General features: G+C 37.7%; 4 protein-coding genes and 1 long non-coding RNA gene across 8 annotated transcripts; 2 read left to right on the top strand and 3 right to left on the bottom strand.

The window, feature by feature from the left end:
• Positions 1–407: 407 nt before the first annotated feature.
• Positions 408–1600, bottom strand: LOC103834706. Its single transcript, XR_004450228.1, has 2 exons — positions 1084–1600; positions 408–988 (listed from the first exon to the last, which is right to left on the bottom strand). It is a non-coding gene; the product is annotated as an uncharacterized LOC103834706 (long non-coding RNA).
• Positions 1601–2030: 430 nt separating this feature from the next.
• On the bottom strand, positions 2031–5530 carry LOC103834705 (U-box domain-containing protein 56). 4 transcript variants are annotated; one of them, XM_033277142.1, is made up of 8 exons: positions 5126–5530; positions 4769–4882; positions 4112–4215; positions 3823–3953; positions 3564–3668; positions 3342–3498; positions 2739–3068; positions 2031–2462 (listed from the first exon to the last, which is right to left on the bottom strand). In XM_033277142.1, the coding sequence occupies exons 1-8, from the start codon at positions 5397–5399 to the stop codon at positions 2277–2279; spliced, it is 1401 nt and encodes a 466-aa protein (XP_033133033.1). In that variant the 5' UTR covers positions 5400–5530; the 3' UTR covers positions 2031–2276. The 4 variants fall into 4 exon arrangements, with proteins under 4 accessions (XP_033133033.1, XP_033133034.1, XP_033133036.1 ...); XM_033277143.1 differs by having other exon boundaries at positions 5159–5528; XM_033277145.1 differs by lacking the exon at positions 5126–5530 and having other exon boundaries at positions 4618–5119.
• A 756-nt stretch (positions 5531–6286) lies between these two features.
• On the top strand, positions 6287–11851 carry LOC103834702 (WD repeat-containing protein VIP3-like). The gene is made up of 3 exons (XM_009110774.3): positions 6287–6778; positions 10180–10254; positions 11128–11851. The coding sequence occupies exons 1-3, from the start codon at positions 6515–6517 to the stop codon at positions 11752–11754; spliced, it is 966 nt and encodes a 321-aa protein (XP_009109022.2). The 5' UTR covers positions 6287–6514; the 3' UTR covers positions 11755–11851.
• LOC103834704 (threonine synthase 1, chloroplastic) lies at positions 11785–13527 on the bottom strand. The gene has a single exon (XM_009110775.3). It carries the CDS (start codon positions 13485–13487, stop codon positions 11910–11912), a length of 1578 nt encoding a protein of 525 aa, XP_009109023.1. The 5' UTR covers positions 13488–13527; the 3' UTR covers positions 11785–11909.
• Positions 13528–13799: 272 nt separating this feature from the next.
• Positions 13800–18507, top strand: LOC103834701 (UPF0725 protein At2g20620-like). Its single transcript, XM_009110773.3, has 3 exons — positions 13800–17885; positions 17994–18071; positions 18126–18507. The coding sequence occupies exons 1-3, from the start codon at positions 17829–17831 to the stop codon at positions 18369–18371; spliced, it is 381 nt and encodes a 126-aa protein (XP_009109021.1). The 5' UTR covers positions 13800–17828; the 3' UTR covers positions 18372–18507.
• The last annotated feature ends 1285 nt before the right edge of the window (positions 18508–19792 follow it).

Here is a 19792-nt window from a genome sequence, read left to right as displayed (position 1 = left end):
TTTTAAATATGAAAATATCTATCAAACTATAGACGGTTGAAAGTTTAGTATATAATATGAGATTTTAGTAGGAAAGTTTATATATGATATGATTACGTTATTATAAAGGAAAGAGGAAGCTAGAATGTACACATATATGTGGTGTAATTTCTCTTGCTTTAAATCATATATTATATGATAAAAGTGATAGTATAAAATATTAGTTTCATGCTTTTATGATTAAAAGTCAAAATGGTAAATATAGTAATAGTAAATTAGTAATGATTAAGATTTAGAAGTGATATTTGAATAAATAAAAGAATTGAATAAATTATTGTTAGAGAAATATATGGTAACATATTGTTAGTCTAAGTTTAAAGTAGAACCAAAAAAATAATGAGTTAAATGAAAAGGTCCAAACAACTTTCATAAGTAGATTTTTTAAGAATCATTTCTTTTTAATAGTATTGATACATAAATAAGAGCATTTTCAATGGTCGAAATCTCGTCACTAAATATATGTAAATAAAAAAATCCCACCAAAGCACTAACTCAGGTCTGAAAGCCTTAGGAGCAGAAGTAATAAATACTTCGGAAAAAAATATAAAACGAAAGAGAGAGGCAAGATACATGTTTTAAATTAGAATTTTTTTATTCCATCCAGATACTCATTTGACTATATGTCAGTTTTTTTATTTAAATAAAAAAACTGATATATAGTCAAATAGAATAAAAACACTATTTTTAAAAAATAAAATAAATTAAAAGTTAATTTTAATTATTTTTGTTGTTGAAAACGGAACTGAACGGTGCAAAACTTGGGTCAAGTCAAGTAATTAAAACCTGGATTAAATCTGTTGGTTAAATTTTATTATTTAACCGCACTTTTTTAATTCATCAAAACTCTTGATTTTTTCACTCCTTAACTGAACTAGTCGGGAACAGTATTGAGGAAGAAGTATCAGACATAAACACCACTCGCAAGTAGCAAAAACAACGATCCAAACCCCTGCGATTAACAGAGGAACAGTTTTAAACCACAACACTAGGGTTTGCGATCACTATTAAAAAGGTTAAAATGAAGAAAGAAGAGTAAAGGCATACCAAGAAAACAGATGCTACTGTTGCAGATGCGAGCTCCATCCCGAGGCTACGGTTTTTCCTAGATGATGTAGCTTCATAGCTGCATCACAAATGTTATGTCAGTGTAAGCTACCCAAAAAAAAAAACACTTTGATCACTCCTTGTTTGATCGAACCAACAGTGGAAAAAAAGTTAATATGAATGTTTCAACTCTCTATTGGAGACTAACTAACCCACATGCTAGAATTTCATACCCGAAAACCAACTCGTGGAACCGAATCAACATAGATTGTAGCAAGAGACCGAGTCCGAGCACCATGCGCAATCTTATCAGTCACTCTTCTTCATATTTTAATGACTCAAGTAATCATGGTTTTGCATCATTTGAAAAAAAAAATCACTCATACTTGTCAAGCTAAAACCACTCAAGTTATTTGGGTATGGTTAACAGCCTCTGATAATAGTTAACTAACTGCGAAGGAATCACAGTTTGTAACTTTGTACATGTAAGAATATATTCTGGGCGGCCACTTGGGTTCCAGCGACGGAAGACCGTCCGTCGTTGCTTCTGACTGGATCTCTCGACGAGACGGTGAAGCTATGGCGAGCGGACGAGCTGGATCTCGTGCGGACCAATACGGGACACTCCTTGGGAGTGGCAGCTGTGGCGGCGCATCCTTCGGGGATAATCGCAGCGTCTTCTTCGCTCGATAGCTTCGTCCGTGTCTTTGATGTTGACACTAATGCTACTATTGCTGTTCTTGAAGCTCCTCCTTCTGAGGTTTGGGGGATGCAGTTTGAACCTATGGTAATTGACTTTACTCTCTGAATCGTAGCTGTAGAAGAATGCTTAGAAACTATTTGGAATGTGTAGTGAAGATGAGACAGGAACTTAGAGTGTGATGTGATATGGTCTGAAATTTTATCAAGATCAGCTTCTGATTTGTTAGTGTTGACTTACGACTTTAGTCGCAGAACAACTGTTATTAATGATTAGGTGAAACATCCAAATCACTTTTTCTCTATTTCGGTTCGGTTTTAATTTCACCTTTTAAATCGTATTTCTCAGGTTGTTAAATGGGAGAACCAGACCGTTTTTTTTGTTTTTTTGGTTTTTTTTAATGAATTCCACTCATCATATTCATAACAACTTTTTTAACCAACACACATATAACTTGAGATTTAGGATGTTCACAAATCACAACAGAGATTCATTAAGAGTGTCCTTGAAGCCACTCTTGAATGGCAGAACGAAGGGGGTGGTTAGGGACAAGGTTACGATGGGCAAGCTTAAGGTTCGTCATTGGTGAGGTATCGTGACCATTGTGGAGCCATTCTCTTAAGGCTTCAGCTTCGTAGGTGTGCCCATCGGCTGCAACACTAGGCTCTCGCATTACTTCCTGAATAACGAAGAGTCAGTCCATTTAAACTAACTGTGGCTAAATGAATCGAACAAACCCCCAAATTGTCTAAAACTCAATCAGACACGATCATTTAAAACAAACCGAAATGCCCACACTAGTTCGGTTATATTAACCTATTGAGACGACCACTCTAGATGATAACAAATATGAACTTAATTAAGTCGTCTATCTAGAAGTAGACATTTCAGGGATTTATTTCAAATATCCTAACAAAAAGATATGCTTATCTAGATGGAGGGTTTAAGTCCTGACCTGTGTAATGGGACAGAGAAAATATGGGGGAGGCTCGTTGGAAACCGACCGCTGAAACGAGGATGATGGTGAATGTGATGCTGACTCACTGTTGTCCAGGTTTAGAAGTCTCAAAAGCTCTACAGTTGTTTTCATAGCTTCATCTCGCTCTCTCTGGAACATTTCAAACTGACGGGGGCAATCAATATAAAGCTGTTCTTCGAGTTCCTTTTGGATCCCCTTCATGTTTTCAATTTCTGCTCTCAGGTCTTCCTCCGCTTTTATCCTGCGTTCCTCAATCTCTAGTCCCCGTCTCTGCTCTTCATAGTACATTGTCTCAAACCCTCTAGCCTGTTAAAGAATCATATGGATAAAATTGACATCAAGCTCGGGTTTTAAGACATGCATGTGTTAAGTTTTTCATCAGTACTTGTGCAGGAAATGAGACAAATTTAAAATTTGACTAACAAGAAAAGTGTTGGATTCTTAATTTTCCTATCTATCACAAATATATCTCCATAGGTTTTAATACTTTTAAGCTAAGAAAAAGGAATTCCTATTAAGAAAACACTCTTCCACTTGAATGAAAAATGTTATGTGCTGACCAAACTGGATTTTACGTACTGATTGGTCTTCAGGTGAAGATAGGGCATGCGACACATTGTCATGTTCACCTCTCACTGCTTCCTCATATGGTACCAAAGCAGAATCAAGGCCCTGGAGGCTAGTTAAAGATTCAGAGGAGGGGTGCGGTGAACCCCTACGATCAAACCGTCCCTCCCTAATAAACATAAAGTTAATATCTTGTTAAATTATTCAAAACTATAGTATAATCCTCCAGCATACCTCGTATGGATGAGATTTCCATTACCCACAAGCCAAATTTTACAGCAATGAGGCGCATGTTTAGTCACATAATCGAATTTTCTAGATGTGATATTAACCATGTCCCTGCATCACCATCAAAAGAAAAATATGATCTAGAGTGAGCAAGTTCTTTTTTAAAGACTCATTTGGCATCACGCGGTTTTATGGCACAATCGAAGAGAAATGATCAATTGAGTCGTAGTGGAAGACACAAGAAGGATTCTCAGCATATCCTTACTCGGAGTTGTGGGAATCAGCAGCTGCTCCCATAATAAGCTTCTTGATATTGTTTTCATAGATAAGTTCTACAATCCCTTCCCCAACATTATTTGCCAAACTATATGATATATCCACATCTTGTTCGAGAATCTGCAACATAAGCAATCTATGAATTTCATACTAACTAAATTCTCACCCCTTGTAGATTTTGATCATAATTGTTATTTAAAAAAAAAAAAAAGTGAATTGCAACAAAATTCCTTTATTTGTGTGGCACCGAAGTAGCAGTAAGTTGGAAGAGCACTCACTCCTTCAACTGCGCAGATATCACGGTACTTGAGAAGGATCTCATACGAACTCGTCAGTTCGGACTCCTGAATAGCATCGATCTCGCTTTGTTCAAGCCCACTTGCTGGAATTCACAGACAAAAGACCCAACATAAGAAGAAAAAATGAAATTAAGATATACAGTAAAAACACAATAAATTAATCATATTGGAACTATAATAATTTATTAAATTATAAATAGTTTTCTTTTAGATTTTTATATTTCAAATACATATTTTTTTCTAAAATAAGAGAACAAATTGACTTTTGTGCACTTACATTAATTAAATTTTTGAAATTCAACATATTATTATCGTTTTATATTGTTTATTTATTTATAAAGTTTATATTGTAAGTTGATTCATGAAAGTAAAGCTCGGTTTTCCTCAATAATCAGCCGCTTCACCCACACGTAAACACTAATAGAGAAACCTAGCTTTAAATCCTACGATCAAGAATCTTTTGATGCTCGATAAAACTTCATTACCAATGATAGAGAGGCTAAACAAGGTAGAAAAACAAAGGATCAATTTCTTGTACCAGCTGCAACAATTTGAATCATGATAAAAAAAAATACTATGTTGGATTCAAGTTCCCAAGAAGCAGCAAGAATAAAACATAGAGAAGGGATACTTAACAAGTAGGGTTGATGGAAATGGGTTGATGAACATGAAGAAGGTAAAGCTTTTTGGGCTGGAGATGCCTCAATGCCCATGTGAGAGTCAGTCTGCTTTCAGAAACATCTGTGCTTACTGCAACATAAACTGGATCGTCAATCAAAGCCTCTGCCATGGATTGTTTTCTTAGCAGAGACGAATTCTGTCTTTTCCAAAACAAGACGATAAGACATATAACTATTAGAAGTATTATAATATATATATACATGATCGGTCCCTAATTGCCAAGATGTTTCCGACCATTTTGTCTTACTCAACTATATTTACTCTTTTCTAAGAAATAAGTGACGACAATGATAGATATGAGACATTGCTCACAAGATTTTTTTTTTTTTTGTGCAACTTGCTCACAAGAATTAAAAATGGGTTGATGAACATGAAGAAGGTAAAGCTTTTTGGGCTGGAGATGCCTCAATGCCCATGTGAGAGTCAGTCTGCTTTCAGAAACATCTGTGCTTACTGCAACATAAACTGGATCGTCAATCAAAGCCTCTGCCATGGATTGTTTTCTTAGCAGAGACGAATTCTGTCTTTTCCAAAACAAGACGATAAGACATATAACTATTAGAAGTATTATAATATATATATACATGATCGGTCCCTAATTGCCAAGATGTTTCCGACCATTTTGTCTTACTCAACTATATTTACTCTTTTCTAAGAAATAAGTGACGACAATGATAGATATGAGACATTGCTCACAAGATTTTTTTTTTTTTTGTGCAACTTGCTCACAAGAATTAAAAATGCAAATATCGGTGAAGTTTCGTAGATATCCACGCGCTTCTTTGTTATTGCAGGAATAGTTTTCAATCCGAAGCCATATTTACCGAGAGGTTCCACCAAGTCTTGAAGGTGCTCTTGAACAAGTCTTTTGACAACGTCCCTTAAGCCGAAGTTTGACTAGGCCGTCTCTTTTGTTCCATGTTGTGTCTTTGTCATTAGCGGGAACACTACAAAAACACAAAGCCAACTCCGATGACATTTACCAAGAACTTCCTTTATGGGAAAAGTCACGACATCTTTGTTAGCCCTGGCCAAAAAAACCAAACCGGAAAATCAAACCAGAACCGAACCGGATTATCCGTAACTGAAACCGAACCAAAATTCTTAAATACCCGAATGGTTCCTATATTTCTATATCCGAATAACCGAATCGAAACCGGAACCGAACCAAGAACCGAACGGATACCCAAATATCCGAAAAAACAAGTTTTAACTTTATGATATAAGGTAAATTGTCATCAACCTCACTCAAACACAAGTGGGATAAGAAGAGTGATAACATTCTTATCATCAGACCACATTTTATTTTATGTACTCTCTTATATTATACATGTATATATTTGGTGCTTTTATATTAAAATATAGTAAATACTTACCAAACTATCACTTTAGTAATTCGAACTCTAGTTGGATTGACGAATATGCAAGTGTGTAACCAACATACCACTTAGATTAACATGTTAACTAATATATTTTGTATTTACATTTGATTCATATATTAAACGGGTATCCGAAACCGAATCAAAATCGAACCGAAATCAAAATGGATCCTCTGTACAAAAACGATGCGATGTTATATTGCTAAACTAAATAACGGCACGGTGTTAGTCTGAGAAGAGAAATCAAAGTCACTGCTTCCGCTTTCGTCTTGTTCAGTTGGAGAGAAACACAGTAAAAAAAAAAAAAAAAACCTAAAAAGGGATGAAACTCGCAGGTCTGAAATCGATCGAGAACGCGCATGAAGACTCCGTCTGGGCGGCGACTTGGGTTCCGGCGACGGAGGACCGTCCGTCGTTGCTTCTGACGGGATCTCTCGACGAGACGGTGAAGCTATGGCGAGCGGACGAGCTGGATCTCGTGCGGACCAATACGGGACACTCCTTGGGAGTGGCAGCTGTGGCGGCGCATCCTTCGGGGATAATCGCAGCGTCTTCTTCGCTCGATAGCTTCGTCCGTGTCTTTGATGTTGACTGATAGAGTTTAGATATCTCTAACTCTCAGACTCTTCTTATTGATCACTCCAACACCAAGTACAAGCTAGAACAGAGATTACAAGATGATAAACGAACAACTTTGAGCTTGACTCCGGCTAGGCTCTCATGGCGAGCTTCACCTTCGTCACCGATCTCATGGCGATCGGGTCAAGATGACTCATGGCGTCAATCTACAGCAACATCAAAGCATAAAGAACGAATGAAGAAGGAGAACTCTATTTATATCTCAGTCTCTATCGTGAGTCTTCTTCTAACGGCAAACCTGCCAAACCATCCAGAGAGTTTGCTCTATTCCTTTCCCACGTCAGCATCTGATATTAGATGTCTATCAATACTCCCCTCAACCAAAACAAGCTTGCCCTCAAGCTTGTATGAAAAGAAACCACCATCTTATGCATTCATAAACTGACGTGCAGCTCCATTGAGAAAGTCTATATGCCTTTAACGTTCCCGCTTCAATCTCTATACATTTTTTTTTGCCACTCTTATACGCCAACCATCTCAGAAGGACAAGTGGAATCATCCTTACTTCTCCAGCGATGCCAAACAAAGCAAGAACACCTCCACAGACTAAGCAAAACATGTAATGGCAGAGCTTGCGTGTGCTTTATTCTAGCTTTATATTTGAACATCCATGTCTTGGGACACTTCTTCCACGTATGCCTTTGTTGTACGAGAACTTGTTGTAACTGACTCTTGATGTATATCCACCACTTGCATCTTTTATCATTCAGTAGATGCTTCACAACTTGTAACAGATAATGTGTAATTCGTACTTCTTTTTCCCACAGTTGGCTAACGCACCAAATCACCTCAACCTCTATCAGCCCACACACTCTTATTCTCGTATATACTCCATCCCTCAAAGACAAGCTTGCCCACAAGCTTGGACTGATTAACATGATAGAAAAACTTTCATGAGAAGACCCCATTTGACCAAACTGAAGCAGATTTAAACCTCCATTTATGCTTCACTTGAAACTTGCCATCCTTTAAAGCAAACTGTTTCAGTTCCTTGACCGGTTGAATCAATCTCATTTTACATATCACTCGTGATGTATGTGTGTGTCTCAGTCTGCTCCTATACACTGCATTGTCCCCTTCCTGCAAATTCTTATTGTTGAATGCCACGACAAGCAAATAAAGACAACAGTTCCATTTGACATTCCGTATAGCTGCCTCATTAATCAACGTCCTCCAAATCCCAAACCAGACACCTGCAACCTTCATCCATCTCGTATTCATAGTCTCTTCCCCCATAATATCTACTCTGCTCATGAGCTTAAACTTCTTTTCTGTGAATTTGAAACGCTGTCCTGGAACTCTCTGCGAGAACTTCCTTTTTTTTAACTTGAATTTCCAAGTTTTGCGGCACTTCTGTTGGTTTCCACGACCTTGCCTTGATACATCAGTCCACTGCTGATTCATCTGCAGCATTGCTTCAGTCTGAGCAATATAATACGCATCATAGGCATGCTCTACTGCAGGCTTCAAAAACTCTGACCAACAGTGAGGCCTTTCTGCAGTTGCTTTAAACTTCATAGACAAAACAGGGTCAAGGAAGCAGCTTGGATGCCTCAAAGAAGACTCCTGCACCCCAGATTTTTCCTCGAGTTCTTCCATAGATGATGAATTCGACACCTGCAATTCATTCTCCACAGACAAATCATTCAGCACCAAATTATCAGCAGAGTCTTGCAACTCAATCTCGTGGTCAATCTCTCCAAATGAATCTTTCTTGAGTAAAATTTCTGGAGAAGAACTACTCCAGCCGAGACAGTCATCCAATCTCACTGTAACTTCTACCACAGGTGGTAACACTATCTCCTTATTTGGTTCTTCCGCTTGAACAGTCTCAGAACTTGATTCTTGAACAGCAATAGGAAATGAATCTTGCTTCAGCATCAATTCTGGTGACGAGCAACTATTAACAAGACGACCACTAGGACTCACAGACAATCCATCCACCGATGATAAAGTCATCTGCTGCACCATATCTGTCTGAGTCTGAGACATCTCTACAATTTTGTCAACTATTTTCTCCTCAGTTGCTTCTGTACCTGATGGATTTGGCTTCTGCGGTTCGTACTGTGTAAAAGAATCACTCAACGCCACAAGGTCAGTAGATCCTACTTCACTTCCAAAATCTGCTATGTGATCAAATACAGAAAGTGAACCCTTCTTAATCACAATTTCTGTATTTTCTGTCACAATTTTATCCTCAGAATCTTCCATAAGTAATGAGTTTGTCTCCTGCTCTACTTCCATCTCATCAACAGAATTCTCGTTTGAGCCTGCATCCTCTCCCAAATTCACTTCTACTGCAGAACCACTCATATCCAGAGAATTGACGTTATGATGTATTGTAAGCTTCATTTTCGCATCATCTTGGATCGTTTCAGACTTTCTCCATGGTTTCTTCTTCCGATCATAATCATCCATCCAACGCTTCATTTTCTGCTCAGATTCTATTTGCAACCTAACTTTATCAGGATCATCTTTCTCCCCAAACACCAACAACAAAGCGTATTTCATCTCATGCCAGCTCTTAAAAGGAGATATCCTCTCTAACCTTTTAACATACTCTTTGGCTGTACCATCCATGAATAGCTTAGCCCAAGATAACTTGTCAAGCTCTAAATTTTTAAAGAGAGAGAATCCAAACTCCATATATGCTATCCATGGCCGCAAATCACCTGAAACGCCACTGAAAACCGTAACTTTCTCAGAACTCATCGTCACGCTCCGATTTCACAGTTGCGTCTGATCGATCGGAGTACACCGTCGCAATCACACGATCCGAGCTCACCGTCACCTCGCAGCAATCGAACGGCTCACCAACACACCAATTGCTTGTAAAATCACGAATCAACTCTCGTCACCAACAAAATTGTATTATTGATCGAGGACGAACTCTCCGATCAAATTGCTTCACCGCTCCGTCAACTCTGTCGCACCACTTAGTTTGATCCGATCACTTCGTCTTCGCCGCTCCTTCACACAATCGCAGCACCGCGTTGAATCCGAACCAGTATCACCGCACCAATGATAGATCCTTGATCAATGTAACTCTGTAAACTCTGTATTGAATAGAAATGGAAATACAATAATCTCTCAGCTTTGCAGTATGAAACAATCTAAGCTCTCATGGCGAACTAAGACTGAATCATCGACCTCATCGCGATAGAGTGTTCTAGACTCATAGCGTCTTCAGAACTTACAACAAACAAAGCATAAAGAACGAATGAAGAAGGAGAACTCTATTTATATCTCAGTCTCTATCGTGAGTCTTCTTCTAACGGCAAACCTGCCAAACCATCCAGAGAGTTTGCTCTATTCCTTTTCCACGTCAGCTTCGTCCGTGTCTTTGATGTTGACACTAATGCTACTATTGCTGTTCTTGAAGCTCCTCCTTCTGAGGTTTGGGGGATGCAGTTTGAACCTATGGTAATTGACTTAGTCTATGAATCTTAGCTGTTAGTGAAGATGAGACAGGAACTTAGAGTGTCGTGGAGTTTGGTCTGAAATGTCTCTAGATCATGTTTTGGTTTGTTCATGTTGACTTGGTCATTGCTTGTGATCGTTTATTAGTGCTTAGGTGAAACATCTTCTTGATTTGGTCATTGATTGTGATCGTTTCCTTTGTTAGCTGTGACATGTGTTCATTAATACAATGCATTAATGATAGATGATTATATGAATCTGATCTGTAGATTAATGCTTAGATGCTATTTGGAATTGCTGAGCAGCGTTTGAATGTATAGCTTAGATCAGAATCAGACAGGTACTTAAGAGTGTTGTCTATTGTGGTCTCAAATCTCTCTAGATCATCTTCTGATTTGTTCATGTTGACTTACAACCATAGTAGCAGAACAACAGTTTATTGGTACTTGGTGAAATATCTTCTTGTTTTGGTTATTGCTTGTGGTTGTTTCCTGTATTTACTTGTTTTCACTGATTACGGAATGCAATACGTTAATAATAGATGATTACATGAATCTGATCAGGTCAAAAATTTCTTCTTCGAAACCTTTCCTTGCTGCATGTGATTTCATATCTAGGTGCTTTGTTCAATGTTTTCACTGCAACTAAATGAAGTCAAACTGGTGATCACTGGCCTCTCTACTCGGTGTAAATGCAACTATCTCTCGAAATAACTCTTTGATCCACCTACTTTACGGTTGGGTCTAGAAACAACTTAATGTCTAGATATCAATGTACTCCGTAGGGACTAGTTTTTGGTTGAGCTTTTAGTTGCTTCTAATATGATTGTACATAAATTTCAGCTTAGTGCTAATATATTCATTTGCATGTTCCAAGGGTACTATCCTTGCTGTTGCAGGTGGTAGCAGCGCCTCAGTCAAGCTCTGGGACACTGCGAGCTGGAGAATACTCTCAACTCTATCAATCCCACGTCCAGAAGCACCAAAACCTTCTGACAAAACCAGCAGTAAGAAATTCGTTCTCTCCGTAGCTTGGTCTCCTAACGGGAAACGCCTTGCTTGTGGTTCAATGGACGGCACCATCTGCGTCTTTGATGTCGAACGCTCCAAGCTTCTTCACCAGCTAGAAGGTCACAACATGCCTGTGAGGTCCCTTGTGTTCTCCCCTGTAGACCCGAGAGTCCTCTTCTCCGGATCAGATGACGGGCATGTGAACATGCACGACGCAGAAGGGAAAACGCTGGTGGGGTCCATGTCGGGTCACACTAGCTGGGTGCTGAGCGTTGATGCTAGCCCAGACGGTGGAGCTATAGCTACAGGGTCAAGCGATAGAACTGTGAGGCTATGGGATCTTAAGATGAGAGCGGCTATTCAGACAATGAGTAACCATAATGATCAGGTTTGGTCTGTAGCGTTTAGACCACCTGGTGGAACTGGTGTACGTGCTGGTCGTCTCGCTAGTGTCTCTGATGACAAGAGTGCATCTCTCTATGATTACTCATGAAAAAACCTTTTTATGCATTCTTCAAGAGGATTCACTAGTTGTAACAATGTAATCTGCAACAGCTATTTGTTATGTTCAAACTTCACGTTAGAACTTATTACAAAACTGAGAAACAGATAAAGATCACTTAAAAGAGTACACAAATAGTCTGATTCTTAGGACCTAAGCTTCTGACTTCCTAAGTAACTCTTGAGAACATCCATGACAGCTCCAAAGTCTGCTTTCACCTCAACAGGAGGGTTAGAGAATCTGCAAGCCATGTCAGGAATCGCCTTTGAGTGATAATCCACCTTCGACTGAGTAAACTTCAACCCATGAGCAGTACTCACAACCACCGTCCTATCCGTCGGCGCAATCACTCCTTGCTTCCTCAGCTTAAACAAAGCAGTCAGCGCCACACCCGTGTGCGGACAAATAAACATCCCAGTAGAATCCGCCTGAGCCATAGCATCCATCAGCTCCTCCTCCGTCGCCTCCTCCACAATCCCATCACACTGCTTCAACGCATACACAGCTCTATCAATCGACACAGGGTCACCAATCTGAATCGCAGACGCAAAAGTGGTACTCGCAGTCATGGGCTTGAAGTCCTTCCAGCCAGACTTGTAATGCAAGTAAAGAGGGTTAGCATTAGCCGCCTGCGCACACACCAGCCTCGGTATCCTATCAACAAGCCCCAGCTCTTGACACATCTTAAACCCTTTGTAAAAAGCATATATATTCCCAAGATTCCCACCGGGAACAATCACCCACTCAGGAGCTTGCCAATCAAACTGCTGCAAAATCTCAATCGCAGCAGTCTTCTGCCCTTCTAACCTCAAACTATTCAAAGAGTTCGCCAAGTAAATAGGCAGCTCCGAAGTCACCTCCCTAATCAGCTTCATACACCCGTCAAAATCACTATCAATACTCAACACAAACGCTCCGTTAGCTATCGGCTGAACAAGCTGAGCCATTGAGATCTTATTAGCCGGCAAGAACACAATCGACGGTATCCCAGCGGCAGCACAGTAAGCAGACAAAGCAGCTGACGTGTCCCCCGTAGAAGCACACCCAACACCAACAACAGGCCGGTTCATTTTCCTTAACCGGTTCACCTGACTAACCAAAACCGTCATACCGAGATCCTTAAAGCTTCCGGTATGACTAATCCCACAGTGTTTCACCCAAAGATCGTTCATTTCAAGAAACTGTTTCCCGAACCTCTCAGCCCAGAAGAGATTCGAGTTACCTTCGAAGGCCGAAACGATGTCGTCGTCGTCGATCTCGGGTAGGACCCACTCCTTCTTGGACCAGACGCCCGATCCGTACGGCCACGTGCTCTTGCCGACGCGCGAATCGAAGAGATCGCGCCAGTAGGCTCCGTCGAAATGCTTGAGAGCGTCCATGTCGTGCTCGACGTCGAGGAGGCCGCCGGAGCGGCTGCGGTAGACGATCTCGTCGAGGGAGTAGTGCTCGGAGGAGTTGGGGGGAGCGTTGAAGGGGACGTATCTGGCGGAGAAGGGGTTCACGGCGGTGGAGCGGTGGAGACGAGCGTCGTCGCGGATGGTGTTCTCGGTGCGGCGTGGAGGCTTGACGGATGTCTCGATCGGAGTGGTGGTGTTTCCGTCTGAGGTGCAGGAGACGGCGACGGGGCGGTGGCGGAGGAGGGAGGGAGAGGGGTGGCGGCGGATGGGGTGTTGATTAGGGTTTAGGGGAGAGAGAGAGGCATTGAAGAGAGAAGAGGAAGACATTTTTAGAGAGAGAAAGCGAAGTGAGATGCGGCTGCGAGGAGGGGTAGGGAGTGTGAGGAGAAGAAAGGCTTAAATTCGGGGATAAATCCTGGTTATGCTAAACCGGTTTAGAACCGGGTCTACTTGGGCCCATGAACCCTTTCAAATGTCCACATTTCTCATTTGTCACGTTTCAGGTAAATTAAGTGCATGTTATAACATTTGACTAAACTAAAAACAGAATAAAATTGGAAGATAAGCTTTTTATCAGTCACGTTTAAGTTATTTCAAAAGCAAAAAAATCAGTCACGTTTAAGAAAAATATGAATCATCTAGTATTTAAATAACAATACGGATTGAACTTTTCAGCGTGATTTTATGATTACAAAAATACACTATTGCCCATTTTAGTATGAAAAAAAAAACAGAATCAAGACTCTAATCTAGTTGCTATCTTATTATAGAAACTGCCTAGTGATTAAAGAAACATTAGTCAATGTGGGAAATTAGATTTCATAAGCATCTCATCTCATGTTCGCATACATATAGTGTACGACTGTACGTAGTTGATCTTTTTTTTTACGTAGTTGATGATTATTGTCGCCACACATAAAAAAAAAGAGTCTACTAGTGAAATGTTTCATCTTATTCGGAGCTTTAATTTTCCACTCATGATTCTATAGACATGTGATACTTGATTCCAAAACATGATTTTATATGAGGTGTAATTTGCTCAATCTAAGTAGAGGGTGAGTTTTTGGGTCACTTATTATTTTTTTAGAACAGTTAAAATATATACTTAATTTCCTAAATTGAATGGACTTTTTGGTTGCACCTGCACTAGGAGGTCTTCATGCAAGAAACCCAAGTGCTAGTACTTAAATTAATTGAAACTTCACACTTGTTAAGTGAATCTTAGCATTGTGTATATCCCATAGTAGCAAGAACCACCATCATAACTGCACAAGTGTGGCACTAACCACAATATCAAAATGCATGAAAATGTGGCAAGAGATAATCATAATTCAATATAATTAATTTATCCAACTATTTGGATTAGAACTAGTGTGACATATATGAATGAATACTAGTTATAAAGAGTATAACTCCATAACTATAAAAGTTCCATGAAATAAAATGGGCAGATCAAAACCGAAATCTCCTCCTCTTAGATCAAGGCCGAGAGCTCGAGGTAAAGGCATTGCGGTGGACTGTGTATTTTTTTCATTGATACTTTTAATAGTAAGAATATAAATTTTATTTTCTACTTTTCAAATTCTATTTTATTTTTTTCAGAATTTAGTTCTAATAAACTTTCTATTCATTTCTCAGGTCAATGACATTCAAATTCATTAAAAAGGTGAATCTGAATTCATTTTAGATAAAAATGCACATGGTACTATCAAATTGAAACCAAAACATATGAGTAATGCCATGGTTATCGGTTGTTTTTTCATGAATGTTAACTAAACATATGAGTAACCATTTCTACTGTTAACTAAATTAGTTTTGTGTTGATTTCCAATCTTGATCCATTGGTATGTTGTGTTCCATTGCATACTCATGCCTGCCGCTACAGTGTTCATGTTACAGCAAAAAAAATCTTTTTTTATTTCATTGACTTGTTGATAGAAACAAGATCGAGCAGATATTTCTCTAAAAATAGACAAATAGCCCCATATGTTACACATCACGCAATACTTACCAGCTTTGTGGTTATCACAGCCCAAGCTATTACTGCAAATAAAGTCAGATATTACATATAGTCATTACACACTGCACAAGAGAAAAGAGATTAGAGGAAAGTAACAGGGGTGCTTGACAAGTTCTTGTGAGGAAAGCGTAGACTTTAGAATATGGTCGATGGTGTAGGACTGGCAAGAGAATGCGACGTATATCTTTGGGAAGACTTCCAAGGTAATCGTAAACATTCTCGGGATATCAAGTATCGTGATGGGTGTTGTGCTTTACATAATGAATAACATAAAATAGTGTGGAAAAGCAAAGATGAGCAGCAAAATATAAGAAAAATTGAATACAAATGATGCGAACAATAATTAAATCTGAATGAAACTTCACGCTTGTTAAATGAATTTTAGTAGAGTATATCCCAAATTAGTATGAACCATCATCATAACTGCACAATTGTGACACTAACAACCCAATATCAGAATGCATGAAAATTTAGCAAGAGATAATCATAATTCAACATATTTCATCCAGCTATTGGATTAGACCGAGTGTGACATGTATGAATACTAGTTATAGTGAGCCCAACTACACAACTATAACAGGTCCATGTAATAAAATTGGTAAATCAATAAGAAGAATCACAGAAGATAGCACAAGTAAGAAAAGAGCTTTATGTTACACAGGATGAAGAACCAGAACATGGGAGAAATTCAAGCTAACCCTGGCATGAATGCACATGGAAGTGTGAAGTTGATGCCTCTTGGTCTGAGGTGGATGTTTGGATGGGTCTGGGTTTTATACTCTCCGAGGTGGAAAGATATAATCCTCATGGGATAGAGGTGCAGTCCAAAATCAAGATCACCATTATATGTTGAGGCTGAATGTAGATTGGGATCCCGATGCCGTATTCTCAGAGTGGAGTTGGGCTGGCTGTCAACAGTTGGTGAATATTAACCATAGGGACAAAGACTGGCCATCTTTTGCATCAGAGATTGATGATATTAAAGCCCTTTGTGTAAGCTTTCAAGATCTTTATATCACTTATATATCTCACTCTTTAAATATCTTTGCGGACACCTTAGCTAAAGATCTCGATCAGGAGAATAAAGCATCTTGTTTGTAGAAGTTAAGGTTCTTAGTTGGCTTGCTCATGGAGCTGGCTTAAACGAACCAATTTGATTTTATAAGAGATGACAAAAAAACATCGACTCAAGTCGACTCAAGTAAAAACTACACCGAACGAATCAAGTCGGTAAAACCTCGTATACATTTATAGTCGTGTTCAATCTAGTAAAACTGAACCAATTAGACCAAACCAGAATAAAATAGAGAAAGTGATTTGATTTTGGTAATACTATATAAACCATATGAATATTAGTTTTTTAGAAACCATAGATATCTTTAGATTATAAACCTAGAAAATCGATTAATTAAAATATAATAGTATAAAATAATATAGTTTGTAAATTATACATCATAATTGATAATCTATATGTATAAGTTATTTTTTTGATATTTTAAAACATTAGTGTTAATAATCTGTTATTTCATCTCAAGTTAAAAGTTATTTTAATTTTATTTTTATCGAATTAAATAAAATACAATTTTGTTCAATTTTGTTCACTCTGATAATATTTTGCTAAATTTTATTATTTAATAATATTAGAATGTTATCAAAATTTTAAGAGGAAGTGTTAATATTTTTATTATTATTTTTATTTAAAAGTTATTTATATTAATAGTTAAACAAAATATAAAAAAAATACTTATTGAAAAGATAAAGTACTAAAAATATCTTTGATATTATGTGAATCTGATTTTAGGTTAGGGAAATTGCAACCTGTGACTAAAAAATAAAGTGTAATTAAGAATGAACTAAAAAACTGAAAACTCTAATAGTATTTCTATAATATATACTATATTTTCCTTACCTACCGGTTGAAAAAAGAACAAACAAGTTTTCTTTCTTCATCAGTCACCGACATGAATTCTTCCAAAATCAGAGTTGCCTTCTTTATATTGACCATCACTGTTTCACCAACCACAACTTTTTCATCAACACTTTTTCTTACGTAACCACCATCATCTCCTCCATAATCATATGCATCACTCGGCCACCATCACTGTATTCACTACCTTACGAAAAGCCAATTAAGAGATCTGAAAAGAGAAATTTGATTGTTAGTCGCCGGAGATCTTTAGTTGCCTTGTTAAATGTGACGATCTAACCGGTACAGAAAAATACTGAGATGAATCATGTGAGCATGGTAATAATTAATGATATGATGATCACCACCATCTCTCACCACCATCATCAATCACCACCTCTTCTGGCGTAACCACCACCACATATTTGTATTGTAATTTTCCGGTTGTACTATGTACTATGCTATTTCGTTTATTACTGTTCTATTTTAATAATGTTTCATATTATGTACTATGTGCATATTTTGATATTTGGGTTAAGGTTATATTCGCTTTAAAGGTTTAGTTTACAGAGGAAGGTATGGGTTGTGAACAAAGAAAAAAAAAAAAAGGTATGGGTTGACGTTGGGTAAACGTTAGGAATATCAAAACTGTCTGTTTTGTTTATTAGATACATCAGGTAACGCCGAGCTTCAGGATGATGAATGGGACGAGAGCAAGGTACATGAATTCTACAAACGTCCAATGCCCAAATGGTTTTCTGATGAGGCCTTTACCCTTGACAGTAAAAAGTATTACGTGGTAATAACATTAGATGATCCCCATTCATTGGAGTTTTTTTTTTAACTTGTATATACCTCTAGTTAGTAACCTTAGTTAGGTATCATTCACTCATTCATATATTCGCAGGTGCCAGAATCAAAGCTGCATGACAACGACTTGCTTCAACTTCTCATGGAAGTCGCCTTCTACTCCAAATCAGATCGTGTATGTACTTTAAAGTTTTGCAATTTTCTTGTTCTCTTACACACGTAATTGCAGTGTTTGGATGCTTACCTACCCTTAGAGGTCAAGAATGTTGTTGTGGAAACTTTTGAAGATGAGCCTCGTGACAAGCTCATGGCAAACAATGCAATCTTCTACCTAAGTTACAAGTGTTGCGCCGATGCTTGTTCAACGCCTTTGGCTGGTGATCACCTTTCCATTGTAAGGAAAACCATGGATGGGAAGAAACCAGGCCACATGAGTCTTGAAGTTGCTTTAACCAAAGAACAAGAAAAAAAGTAGACATGTGGATTAGTCTTTAATCTTTATAATTTACTTTTGTCATATTAGCACGTTATGTTTTCCAAACTTTTATTATCTACGTACGATGTTGTTTATGTTTCTTTGGACTAGAACGAGTTGATTCATATTTGACCTCCACTGATGAGTTTTTGTTAATTAGATCGAAACCATGTAACACAACACGTCTTCCATATGCACAACCTCTTTTAAGATAACAAGCCAAAACATGTGATATTAACCAATCCAAGTTTCCATTTTTTTAAGCATGACCTTTTTTTTTTTGCGAGTATATGCCCCCAGAAATAGAATTCTCAAGATTCGGTTACCAAACGCTTCAAAGCCATGTTCTACCGATACTTATTACTTGTCTTTTGCCAAGAGATGAAAGATGCAGAATCTGCCCTTTGGAGCTGAGCATCGTCTTTGTCAAGAAGAGCTTCTAACTTCAGAACGCATTCAAAAGTCTCATCCAATAATATAACAAACACTTTGTTACTCCGGCACACTCTGAACCCACCCACCTCCACACTCCCCCAATTTTTAATAAGAAGAAACAATATGCAAAACTAGAAAGAAAAAAAATCAACACTAAACCAAACAGCAAATATTAAAAATTAAAAGAACACAACTAAAATACTATTTCAAAAGAATAAAACTGCAGAAAAGTTTTTGTAACTTCAATGGCTTGGATATTTATACAGAGGACCTATATCTGCCGGAAATTCAGGGGACAAAAACAGAAAGTGTGATTCTCATTCTTTCTATCAATAGTCTTCCTTGTTCAAAAACAAAAACAAAAACAAAAACTTTTCTGCAGTTTTATTCTTTTGAATTTAGTATTTTTTTTTAAAAAAATTCTGATTCTAGTTTCAGTCTCTATAATGTTGGTAGAAACTAATCACTATCCCAAATTCAGAAAATATTTAGTTTATAGCTGATGTGTGTGTGTATGAATAACTTTATGTATTTAAAATATATATATAATGTTGAGACTATATAAGTTTTGGTATGACAAATAAAATATTTTTAACCTACGTATTTATAAATTGAAATTGTGTGACTGACTTGTTGTTTAGTAGTTTTGTTACTTAGGAATTAGGAGTGCTTTGTTCTTATCATGAATTTTAAGTTTTCTTATTTTCAAAATTTAAAGGCCAAGTATACACATATTTAATTCTTATTGTATCTCTCAAATTACAAATTATTAGAAAGTATGGATTTTGTTAATAAAATATATCAAATGGGAATTAATTGGTTGAGTTTGGATGGTATATTATAATAAAAAATCAATGTATCTAAACACCACTTCCTATGATGGTATCTGAAACTTAAAAAAATAAAATAATTTACTTCATATTTTAAAAAGAAAATCAAACTGTTTGAAATGAAAAAAGAAACTATTTGAAAATCAGTTTTTTTTT

Source organism: Brassica rapa, chromosome A08, assembly GCF_000309985.2.
Source record: "Brassica rapa cultivar Chiifu-401-42 chromosome A08, CAAS_Brap_v3.01, whole genome shotgun sequence".
NCBI lineage: Eukaryota > Viridiplantae > Streptophyta > Magnoliopsida > Brassicales > Brassicaceae > Brassica > Brassica rapa.
Note: the sequence above shows the minus strand (reverse complement) of the source record. Positions and strands in the feature narration are given on the sequence as shown.